This window comes from Eptesicus fuscus, chromosome 17 (genome assembly GCF_027574615.1).
Source record: "Eptesicus fuscus isolate TK198812 chromosome 17, DD_ASM_mEF_20220401, whole genome shotgun sequence".
Taxonomy (NCBI): domain Eukaryota; kingdom Metazoa; phylum Chordata; class Mammalia; order Chiroptera; family Vespertilionidae; genus Eptesicus; species Eptesicus fuscus.
In genome coordinates, this window is record NC_072489.1 from 19310138 (window position 1) to 19322412 (window position 12275).

The 12275-nt window shown below is 53.3% G+C and overlaps 1 protein-coding gene across 1 annotated transcript; it reads left to right on the forward strand.

The window, feature by feature from the left end:
- Window positions 1-2482: 2482 nt before the first annotated feature.
- TYSND1 (trypsin like peroxisomal matrix peptidase 1) lies at window positions 2483-11448 on the forward strand. Its single transcript, XM_008145504.3, has 4 exons — window positions 2483-3760; window positions 5633-5763; window positions 6752-6937; window positions 9801-11448. Exons 1-4 carry the CDS (start codon window positions 2595-2597, stop codon window positions 10016-10018), a joined length of 1701 nt encoding a protein of 566 aa, XP_008143726.2. The 5' UTR covers window positions 2483-2594; the 3' UTR covers window positions 10019-11448.
- The last annotated feature ends 827 nt before the right edge of the window (window positions 11449-12275 follow it).

Genomic DNA, 12275 nt, shown 5'->3' on the forward strand with positions numbered 1-12275 from the left:
GAGAAACATCAGTGATGAGAATCATTGATCGGCTGTCTCCTGCACGCCCCACACGGGATGGAGCCTGCAACCCAGGCATGTGCCCTGACCAGGAATCTTACCATGACCTCCTGGTTCATAGGTCGACATTCAACCACTGAGCCATGCCGGTTGGGCTCAACAGGTTCTTTTTGACCAAGTACGTATTCAAATTGGAGGCATCCTGTGATTGAAACTAATGTCCATGTTTATGATAGGAGGCCATGGGTTCTATGTTCATATGCATTTGTGTTTTTTGAGATGGAATGGAACATGAGAATTAAAGGCTGAGTCAATGAGCCCAATACTCAAGGGGTCTCACCTTGGCTGTTGGCTGTGACTTGGGACTCTATACTGTGATGTGCCATCAACAGAAAAACCTGACAGAACATGCTGGAGGCTTGAGAGTCATTAAAGAGAGAATCACTGGATGAGAAAGAGACTCAATTGCTAGGAAGTTGGGACAGCTGAGAGATTTTGTTGTACTCAAGCATGTGTGTCACAGAACCAGAAAGAAAACAAAAAAAACTAGTGTGCTATGGTAAGACTGCTAATTGCAATCCTGCCTTATACTAAAATGGATCATCTTTTCCTGTTCTCCAACAACTTTGTTACTGGGAACACTGAGCATTACCCTGTTTTACTAGTTTTATTCAAAAATTTGAGACAGAAATGTAGTACTTTAGTAATTGAATATTTTTCATTAATGCTAACAAATATGTCCTAAAATAAACTTATTAAAATGTGTATTTTAGAGATACGGTGATAAATGTCTAGCTTGTGGCTGCTTTGGGGATCTCCTGATCCCTTTCCCCACAAACATACTTATTCATGTTCCTTATCCTCAAAGATATTTCTTTGGAAAAGAAGGGACATTTTGTGTTTGCTTAGATCCGTGGTCAGCAAACTGCGGCTCGCGAGCCACATGAGGCTCTTTGGCCCCTTGAGTGTGCCTCTTCCACAAAATACCACGGCCTGGGCAAGTCTATTTTGAAGAAGTGGCGATAGAAGAAGTTTAAGTTTAAAAAATGTGGCTCTCAAAAGAAATTTCAATCGTTGTCCTGTGGATATTTGGCTCTGTTGACTAAGGAGTTTGCCGAGCACTGGCTTGGATCAAAGATGACAAACTGCCCCCTGGGCTAAATCTGGCTTTCTGCCTATTTTTGGTCTGTGAAGGAAAAAAAGAATGTTATTTTGTGACATGAAAATTATATGAAATTCAAATTTTAGTGGCCATAAAGTTTTGTTGGGACACAGCCTTCCCGTTCCGTTGGGTTTTGCCTGCTAGGACTGCAGAGTTGAGTATTCGAAGCAATGTATGGCCCACAAAAACTGCACTGCACTCTGGCTCCTTACAGAAATGGCATTTGGCCCCTGACCTAGATAAATTCTGGGGGGTTATTATGTGAAATGTGCATACTGTAAAATATAGGCTTATAAAATTAAAATGTTTTACTTCAACCAGTGTTCATAGTCCATTTTAAAGGGCACTTTTATTTGTAGCAAATTCAGTTTTCATGGGATTTGTAGTGTTGGGCTTTGGCATCAAAAGACACAAGATGTGCCCAGCCAGTGTGGCTCAGTGGTTGAGCGTGGACCTATGAATCAGGAGGTCAGGGTTCGATTCCCAGTCAGGGCACATGCCCGGGTTGCTGGCTCAATCCTCAGTGTGGGACATGCAGGAGACAGCTGATCATTGATGTTTCTCTCTCTTCCTCTCTGAAATAAACATATATTTTAAAAAAGACCCGATGTGCAATATTGTGCGCTCCATGCCCCCTAGTGGATTGCTATATGGTTTACGTAACAAAAATGTTAAACCTTTTGCACTCGGATGTCGAGTGTGACTCGACACGGTTAGCATCAGTATTGAATGTATCAATAATTTGAAATATAAAAAAATCCAAATAAATAAGTTTGTATGAAAAGAAAATCCAGTTTTTTATTCTACTGCCGCGCTTTGTAAAATCTGGGTTATTTAAAAAATTAAATCCCGAGTAGAATAAAGGAATCGAGAAAAAAGCAAGCGAGTGCAAAGGGTTAAAATATTGAAATGGCCAAGGATTTCTTTGCCTTATTATCCCATCAGAGGTCGAATGTCACCTCCTCCTAGGCAGATGCTGACAGGTGCTGTCATGGCTTAGGAAAATCTAGCCACGTCAGCGCTCATTTCTCTTCCCTTTCCCGAAGCCCAACGAACAGAGACCAGACTAAGGTTCCGAGGGATCCGCCCCCTGCCCCTCCCGCAATCTCTCGGTGAACCGCACGCCTGTCGCTTTCCTGGGACTCATCCTCGGGACAGCTGCGCCCTCCACGCCGCACGGGTGGCACGACCCACAGGGGAGGAGCAAGGGGAGGCCGGCCTCAGCAGCCAATCAGGGCTTGGCCCCGGGTCCAGCCAATCCCGCCGGGCCAGTGGGGCACAGCCAATCGCGCCGGACGCGGAAGGCCGGAGTCAGCGTTTGCGCCGCTCGCTTCCAGCTCTAGGCGGCGCTGTGTGGGGTCCGCAGGTGCCGATCGGGGTTCTCGCTAGCTCCCCGGTTCTCCGGGAAGCCGGGGTGCACCGTCCCTGAGGCATGGGGCGACAGTGGGGGCCCGCCATGAGGGCAGCCGAGCAGGCGGGCTGCGTGGTGAGCGCCTCCCGGGCCGGGCAGCCCGAGGCGGACTCCTGGAGCTGCAGCGGGGTGATCCTGAGCCGCAGCCCGGGCCTGGTGCTGTGCCACGGGGGCATCTTCACCCCCTTTCTGCGGGCCGGCAGCGGGGCGCTGACTGCGGCCGGCGCCGCCTTCCTGCCCGGCGACAGTTGTAGCGACGACCTGCGCCTGCACGTGCAGTGGAGCCCAACGGCCGCGAGTCCCGCGGGTCGCGCGGAGCGGGGCCGCCCTGGGCTGTGCACGCCCCAGTGTGCGGGCCTGGAGCCCGGCCCGCCGGCCCGGCCCCGCGGGCAGCCCCTGCGGCCCCCGCGCCCCGCCGAGCTGCTGCTGCTGCTGAGCTGCCCGGCCTTCCGGGCCCACTTCGCGCGCCTCTTCGGGAGCGAGCCGGCCGAGCAGTGGCGCTTCGCGAGCGCGGCGCCGGACGAGGAAGTGTCGGAGGACGAGGAGGAGGATCAGCTGCGGGCGCTGGGCTGGTTCGCGCTGCTGCGCGTGAGGCACGACCCCGAGGAGGAGGCGGACGGGCGCGGGACGGCACTGGCCGTGGCGCCGCTCGGGGCCGTGCCCAAGGGCGCGTCGCTGCTGGCCTGTGGCTCCCCGTTCGGGTCCTTCTGCCCCGACATCTTCCTCAATACGCTCAGCCGCGGCGTCCTCAGCAACGCGGCGGGCCCGCTCCTGCTCACCGATGCGCGCTGCCTGCCCGGTACCGAGGGCGGCGGCGTGTTCGCGGTGCGCCCCGCGGGGGCCCTGGTGGCGCTGGTGGCGGCGCCCCTCTGTTGGAAGGCCCGCGAGTGGGTGGGCCTCACGCTGCTCTGCGCGGCCGCGCCTCTCCTCCGCGCCGCCCGTGCCGGCCTCGGCCGCCTGTGCCCCGACGCCGCTTCCCTGGCCGCTCTCCTGCCGCCCGACGTGGGCGCCCCGTGGGGCCTGCCCCTCCGAGACCCTGGGCCCCCGTGGGCAGCTGCGGCCGTGCTGGTGGAGTGTGGCACCGTCTGGGGCTCCGGAGTGGTCGTGGCGCCCCGCCTCGTGGTGACCTGCCGGCATGTGGCCCCCTGCGAGACGGCCAGAGTCCTGGTGCGCCCCACCACCCCCAAGTAAGACCCGCAAGGGTGCTCCCACTCTACCCCTTCACCAGGTCTAAAATCTGGATCTTAAATCTCAGGTCTTAATCCTTGGAATTATGGAGGCCTTTTGGCATCACGCAGATGATTTGGGGCCCTCCTCTCATCCTTGGCACCCAGAACGCCAGTGTCGAGGATGCTGGGCCTCCTGGCAGGGGCTGAGTGAGGCTTGGGCAAGATGCCCAGCAACTCCAGATTTGGGAACTATAGGTTGCACCTGCAGCCCTGCCTGGGCATCTTTGACCTTCCTCTCCCAGTCTGATTTCCTTCTGAGCAACCTCTCTGCCCTCACACACCACTAGGCCTTTGAATGGAGACTTCCTAACCCTGTCCCCATTTCCCTGATAGTGGTAGTGAAGCCTCAGGGCCCAGGATGCTGTGCTCCTAGGATAATGGTTGGACCTGTTCATCCTATTTAATTTATCTTGTAGATCTTAACCAGAGCTTCCCATCTGGATCAAAACCATAGACGTGGCGTTCTACCTAATTAGAATGTGGGAGTGGGGCCAGGCCAATAGATTTTGCACAATCTTTAGGTGATCCTGGTGGGCAGCCAGGTTGGGAATTTATTTATATATTTTTTAAAAATGTATTTTTTATTGATTTCAGAGAGGAAGGAAGAGGGAGAGAGAGAGAGAGAAACATCCATCCATGATGAGAGAGAATCATGGACCGGCTGCCTCCTGCAAGTCCCCCACTGGGGATTGAGCCCACAACCCAGGCATGTGCCCTTGGCCAGAATCGAACCTGGGACCCTTCAGTCCTCAGGCCGAGGCTCTATCCACTGAGCCAAACCGGCCAGGGCCAGGTTGGGACTTAGACAGTCGTTTGTTCCCTCTCTGCAGGGAAAAGCACTTGCCCTCCTTGCACTTGCCTGGCAGTGGGGACAGTGGCCGTGGCTTCCTGGCTTGATTTTCTAGTACAAGTTCTTTCTGTTTCCTCTGTAGTTTTCAGGTGCCTAACTTAAGCCAAAACAAAGCAGGATAGCACCTTGGTGTCAATGCCTGATGTTCTCCTGTACCTGGCTCAACTCAGCCTTTCAAAATCCTACTGGATTTCCGAGATTAACCCAGCCTGGCTTTGCCGCTGGTGGCCTTCGGGACAACCGTAACTGATGAGAATTTCCCTGCCTGTGTGGTCCCAGATACCTCACCCCACCCCACCCCACCCCACGCTTGCTCCTAAGAAACCACCAGGTCTGCTGGAAGCACCCCCTGCAGGATGCTGTCTAAGCTGCCTCGCCTTGAGGTGACATGTGCAGCCTTGGACCAGAGCCTGGCACACAGTAAGTGCCGTAGAAATGCTAGCACTTAACGTACACAAGGACCCAGAGGGTGGAAGTCCTATCACGCCTGCCCCACCCATGGACAGGATTGTCCCTATTAAATGAGGCAGCGAAGGAAAAAGCTGGGCACGCTGGCTCCGGCTCCTGCCCCTCAGGCATTACGTGATCTTGGGAACGTTACTCAGCCTCTCTGGGCCTCAAATGCACCACCTAACACGGAGGTAGCATCAGTGCCCAGTTCACAGGGATTCTGTGAGGACTTAGTGAGTGATGTCCATGGAGTGTGAACACTAGGCCTGGCCCACAGTGCTCGCCAGGTGTCGGGTATTTGTGATCACGGTGACGTGCAGGAAGCTTTGCAGTTGGGAAAGCTGTTGGGAAATAATACCACGGGACGGTTAAAGGGCATGCCCAGAGCTGCCAGCCTCGTAGGTTTCAGGACTGACACCGGATCTTTCGACTCCCAAGTCCATGACTTTCACTGTCACTCATCCATTTGCTTCCTCCCAGTACTGAAGGGTCGGAACGCTAGCCTGTCTGTCTGTTTCCCTTGCTCCCAGGAGTGCCAAGATCTGGGGACGTGTGGTGTTTGCCACCCAGGAGACGTCTCCGTATGACATAGCAGTGGTGAGCCTGGAGGAAGACCTAGAGGGTGTCCCTGTGCCTGTGCCCACTGAGCATTTCTACGAAGGTAAAGGGCAGCGGGGCCCTCTGCTCTGGGGTGGACCTCAGGAAGGCAAGTCCGTGTTGGACACTCAAACCCTGCAGGTCAGGGAGCCAGTCCCCCCGGCCAACCCCCTTCCCGCTCCTGCTGGACTAATAAGTCAGGGTGGCACCCAGCTGGCATGAAATCCTCCCGGGTACAGTGCTTTTGCTGTTGGACACTTCCCTTCTTGCGCCCAGCACGCCCGAGGTGCTGGGAGGCAGCTGGGACCTGCAGGCTGGTCAGAGCGGGGTTGCACCCGTAAGGCCGCAGGGGTATGATTTGAGTAGAAGGCTTTGTGATGCTGCCACAGAAGTTGCCGCTGGCGGCCCACGTGGTGCATGCAGTGTGATGTAACCACAGAGAGCACGAACTCTCCCAGCTGGCCTCTCTCTCGCCACTCACTAGCCCTGTGTCCTTGGACAGGCAACGTGATGTTCTCTGCCACGGTCTCCACATGTGAAAATGATGCCTTCCTGCTCCTGGGTGTTGTGAGGCATGGGTGAGATGTGGCCTGTACAGCACTCAGCCCCATGCCCTGTGCATTCAAACACTTGGTAAAGGAAGATTTTGTGGTCATTATCACCACTTTTTTTTTTTTTTTTTTTTTACCAAGAGACTACTTACTAGTCCCAGGAGGAGGTGGGTGTTAATTCTGTAAACATTTCCTGAGCACCTAGCCAGGTCTTAGGAACTCCAAAAAGTGACTACCCAATCCAGCTGGGGTCCGAGGGCTGGGGCACAGCCTGACACTGAGAAGTGCTTGAGCAGGTGCAGTGCTGGGAGCTCAGTGCAGGTCTCGGCCTTTTACTTTGGGGACCTAGGGAGGCTCTCGGAAGGCAGGAGTGTCTGAGCAGAAACTCCAAGGGCAGAGTGATGGGAACTTTGGAGAGGGCAGGGTTGGGGTTGGGGAGGATGTGTCCTGCCAGACAGAGGAAGAGGCTTTGCTGCTTCATCCTTCTTCCCTTTCTGGCAGGCGAGGCTGTCAGCGTGGTGGGCTTCGGCGTTTTTGGCCAGGCTTGCGGGCCCTCGGTGACCTCGGGCATCCTGTCGGCTGTGGTGCAGGTGGATGACGCACCGGTGATGCTGCAGACCACATGTGCTGTGCATGGCGGCTCCAGTGGGGGACCCCTCTTCTCTACCTGCTCAGGGGACCTCCTGGGTAAGCAGCTCCATGGCCCTCTCCCAGCCTTCCTCTTGCTAGAGCCTCAGTCCCAGTTGGTGAGGGCTTGGTGTTCACCCCCTATCTGGGAAGGTAGTGTCATTGTGCCCGGGAGGTAGTTAGCCAAGGTTTCAGGCTTGTTCTGCTCCTGAGGGTAGAAAGGACGGATGCTGAGCTGCAAGGAAAGACATCTGGGTTCTGGTTGCTTCTCTGCCACTGAGCCACAGTGCAACCTTAGGTAAACCCCCCAACCTCAGTCAACCTGTGAGAGTCAGGAGTTGGATTAGTCCAGGGGTCACAGACTCCACAGCTTACAGAGGCTGGAAGGTCAAGGGATTGAATAAGTGAGTGGAGACAGTATGCAGTGGAAGGTCAAGGGTGAGCTGGGGTGAACACCACTCAGCTGCAGCACATTGTTGCCACATCACGAAGGAATGTGAGCGAACACTGGCTGACCTCCAGTTTTTCACAAGAAGCTGTGAACCTTCTTCTTCTTCTTCTTCTTCTTCTTCTTCTTCTTCTTCTTCTTTTTTCAAATATATGGTTGTTAAACCTTTCAATTTTAAATTTTTGGTAACTAATTCAGGTTTTTAACAAAAGTCTGTTTATTAAAACAAAAACAAAATCACAAGACAACATGAATCCATATGGATACCTCCAGCTGCCCAACTGCAGTCCCGCACCCGGGGCTCGTGTGTGCTGCCCCTTCTCTTATTTCTGACTGCTTTCCGCCATCGTGAGAGACCTTGCTCTTTCTCGCTACAATAGATTTACTTAGTTCTTCAACGGCACTGTGCAAATAAAGTCAAGCAACCATGACTTTAAAATATATATATACAGACAAATGCATACAGAAGGAAACATGGATGTGTACGGGTATGTATGCAGTAGCTAATGTAAATATATATACCCTGGCTCTGTCCGCTGGGACAGCCCAGTTGCAGTGAGCACGCGGAGAACCAGATCTCTAATGAAAGGAACTGGTTGATGCCAGGATCAGGATAGGGAAAACCGGCTGTCGTGGTGCTGGAAAGGAAGGAAATGTTAACAACCAAGTGATGGGACATGTCAAATGATGAAAGAACTCAGGGCCGACTTGAAGGAGCTCCCGTGGGAGCAACTGGAGCAACAAAACAAATAGCAATAGTATTGGATGATCGCCCAAAGGAAGAATGAATATCCCTGTGTCCAAATAAATAACCAAATAAATCTTTATTTTATTTTTTTTAAGGGAGAGAGAGAGAGAGAGAGAGAGAGAGAGGGAGAGAGAGAAACACCGATGTGAGAGAGACACATCGATTGGTTGCCTCCCACATGCCCTCAACCAGGGCCGGGAGCCTGCAACCGAGGTACGTGCCCCTGACCAGAATCGAACCCAGGACCCTTCAGTCCGCAGGCCGACGCCCTATCCACTGAGCCAAACCGGCCAGGGCTAAATAACCAAATAAATCTTTAAATGGAGACAAGCAACAGCTCTTTCTTACAGAAGATTTGCAATTAATAAATGCAGAAGAAATGAGGGAAATGGGAAATCACTGCTGGTTCACCACAGTAGGAATTGCCGCAGACAGGATCCACCAATGGATGCTAAAAGCAGTGGGCGATAGTTTAAATAGAAATAGGATATTTGCCTAACCCTAAACTATTTAGCACTTTACACAGGGGAAAATAGTAAGTCTACAGTGGAGAAACCTGGGAGATAACCCGTAGCCAAGTGATCAAGTCATTCTTATAGACATCATACACCTCCTTCGGAAGCACTGAGGACACTGCTTCTACCGTGTTCTCAATAATGTATCACCTCGATCTGGTCCTGAGAAAACATCCGGTAAACTCTAACTGAGGGACATTCTACAAAATAACTGGCCTGCATTCTTCCAAGTGTCAAGGCCACAAAAGATGAGGAAAGACTGGGGAACGGGCCCAGATTGGAGGAGACGTAGGAGAGGCAACAGCTAACTGCTGTGTGGGATAATGGTTGCATCCAAAACGGAAAGAGAACATTAGTGGAAACATTGGTGAAATCCAAATGAGTTCTGTGCTTCAGTTAATAGCATTGGTTAATTGTTGGTTCTGATCAGTGTTTTGATTTGTTTTCTTTTGTTTCTAATCCTCACCCAAGGATAATTTTTCCATTGATTTCTAGAGAGAGTGGAACAAAGGGAGGAGAGGGAGAGAGAGAGTGAGAAACATCAGCGTGAGAGAGACACCTCAATTGGTTGCCTCCCGCACACACTCCTACCTGGGCTGAGGAACCTACAACTGAGGCATGTGCCCTTGACCAGGAATTGAACCCGTGACTGAGCAAACCGGCCAGAGCTTAGTCAATGTTCTATGGTGACATAAGATATTAATAGAAAGGAAAGCTGGATGAAGGATATACAGGAACTTTGTACTGTTTTGGCAAGTCTTCTGTAAGTCTAAAATTGTCTGAAAAAATACATGCACACACATGCGCACACTAAGCAGGCCAAACAAAATGTGTCTGAGTTTGATTCCTTGATTCACCCACTCAACAACTATTTATGAGTGCCGCCTCTGTGCTGGGCACTGCCTAGGTCTGGGAGGCCGCGTGAACAAAACACAAAAGCCCTGCCCTTGTGGATCCCACGCTAGTTGGAGGGAAAGGTAACAGAGTAAGTGAAACAGTGTTAGATGCTGACAGTGTTGTGGAGAAAGGTAAGGCAGGAAGGGGGACCGGGGTTTGTGGAGTCGGTGTCCCTGAAAGAAAGCCTGGCATCAGTCACTCTGGGGGGCTTCAAGCCCACCGTAGGCCTAGGACCTCCAAGGTGGAGATGGGCCTCCCTCCCCATCCGTCTGTGTCCTGGCTCACACCCTCTTTTCCTCTCTGACTCCTCCACAGGGATTGTCGCCAGCAACACCCGGGACAATAACACCGGGGCCACCTACCCGCACCTGAACTTCAGCATCCCCATCACCGTGCTCCAGCCGGGCCTGCGGCGGTACAGCCAGACGGGCGACATGGGCGGGCTCCGAGAGCTGGACCACACTGCCGAGCCAGTGAGGGTGGTGTGGCGGCTGCAGCGGCCCCTGGCAGAGGCCCCGCGGAGCAAGCTCTGAGCCCGTGTCACCCCCGTGAGAGAAGAGCGGCCATTCTGTGCCGTGGGAGGTGCGAAGGTGATGGCAGCCTCGGATCCTGACACGGCAACCCAGCTGGGCGGAACCCCCATCAGCACCCGCTGTGCTTGGCTCTGGAGTCTGGATCCATTTCTCCTCAGCCCCATGGGCCTCCAAGCCAGTAGACCCTTTTGGGGTGCTCTCTCCAGCCTTCACCCCCTCTGCTCCCTGGCAGTAGACACAGCTCTGTTGTTCCCCATCTAGGGGGGCCCAGCACAGCTGCACAGAGTCCTGGTCCTGACAGACATGTTGGCTGGCAGGCAGGCCCAGCCCTGGGTTCGAGTCTCCCCGTCTCCCGATGGGCACTGGCTGCCCTGCTCTCCGTCAGAATCAGCAGCTGACAGAGCACTGGCGCGTCCTCAGAAAACCTCGGCACACAGAGGCTCTGCTCTGGAGACCAGAGGGAAAGGAGAGCGACATCTGTCTCCCTGCTCTGCCAGACCTTTGGGGAGACAGAGTCCCCGAAAGTCAGGACTCCTGGGTCTCCACATGTCGTGTCCATGACCCACGGGGCACTCTGCCACAGTGCCTTAATTTTCCAGCCCATCCAATGGGTCTCAGGGATCTTGGCGGGAGGCGGGGAGAGGATTCTAAGGTGTCTGGTTGGGGTTTGGGAATAAACAGAACCTGTGGAAGGAACGGTATACTTGTATGAATCAGATTCTTTCCCCCTTTCTGTTTTGAGAATTGAATTGGGAAGAACAAGCGCCAGGCACAGAAACACCTTCTCTGTGCGGCTTTCTCAGTGCCGTTTGCTCTCACAGGATATTCTCCTGCCAAACTGGCCCTTCTACTGCCTCTGGCCCCTGGAAATTCAGACGACAGTCCTTTGTTAGGCCAGGAGCCCTGAAGTTCACTTCCAGAGCGATAGGCCCCGTTGAGTGGGGTGAACTGCCTCGGAAAGGGCACGAGGGGTTGCACCGAGCCCCTCTTCCCTCTCTTGGATCAAGGTGTCTGGTTGCCAAAGTGTTGAATGACAGACAGAATCTTCCCGGGTTCATGGTTTGGGGTAGATCTTTGGAGATGGGCCACCAGCTCTGATAAGCCATGCCCCAAGCCCAGTGTGGGGCCACTATACACCTCTCCTCTCCCCGGCCTCAGGTCTGTGCCGTGATTTTAGCATCCTGCCTTTGCACCCTGCCCGTTGGAACTCATCGGTAGAGGCCCAGAGCTTTCAATCAATCTTCCTTGACCTTCCCAAGCCCCAGGGCAGGCGGTAGCACTGCCTGTAGCTCTCCGTCTCCCACAGGGCCAGGGCATGTGCCCAGTAAATTTCCAATGCTTGTTGGACTCACAGTTGAGACTCTCCTTTGCCTGCTGTGACCTCTGGCCCCCTTAGGAATGATGCCCTGCTGAGGGGTTTCCTGGCTTTAGGGTGAAGGTCCTCCAGCTCCTTGGCTTTACTAGCTGTGAATTTGCCTAAATTCTTAGCCTGTGAGCCTCACTTTGCTCATCTGTGAAATGGAGATGAATAAAACTTACCTTGGAGGACCCGGGTAAATGTTGAGAAGCTATCCAAAACAGTTTGTTTTCAATAAATATTAGCCACTATTTTTCTAGACTGGTCGGATTGTTTAATCAGAAATGCAGGGAAGAATGGTGTTAGAAACTGGTGATGGTTGCACAACCTTCACATTACTGAACTGTACATGTTAGAAGAGTGAATTTTATGGGAAGCAAACATTTGTGAACTCCGAGGAACCCAGTGCTGGGTCAGGGCCAGATGCTAGAGACCCAAAGTCCAGCAGAGTGAGGTCTCTGCCCCAAAGAGCTGGCCAAGGGTGGTGGTTGTTGTCCTTGGGGTCAGAGTTTAATCCCCACCCTACTTTCCTGGTCGGGTTTCAGGAGAAAGAAAAAAAGAGAGAGATAAAAACTGTTTGGAAGTTTGCAAAGTCCAGGACAAATGCAAGGAGTGCTGTGCCTGAAGCATCAGATCCAACCCATGGCTCTGATGGTTCCCTATGAGACGGTTCAGGCTGGGCGGGGCCCATGGGCTCTCTGCACACACTCTGGCACCATTGTTCTTCTGGGTCCCCCGTGGCTGAGAGAAGGAGGTGGAGGCTCCCACACCTCTCACTGTATCCCCCCTTCAGCCTACATTCATGGGGCAGAGCATCAGCGGGGATAGGAGGAGAAGTGAAGGTTCCAGAGAAGAGGAAGGTGCAGCCTGGGCTTCGGAGGTGCGATTGTGGTGCTCACA

Coding starts and splice junctions, on each gene's coding strand:
- TYSND1 (XM_008145504.3), top strand. CDS start 2,595: ATGGGGCGACAGTGGGGGCCCGCCATGAGGGCAGCCGAGCAGGCGGGC. Junction 3,761..5,632: donor GTGCGCCCCACCACCCCCAA/GTAAGACCCGCA, acceptor CCTTGCTCCCAG/GAGTGCCAAGATCTGGGGAC. Junction 6,938..9,800: donor CTGCTCAGGGGACCTCCTGG/GTAAGCAGCTCC, acceptor ACTCCTCCACAG/GGATTGTCGCCAGCAACACC.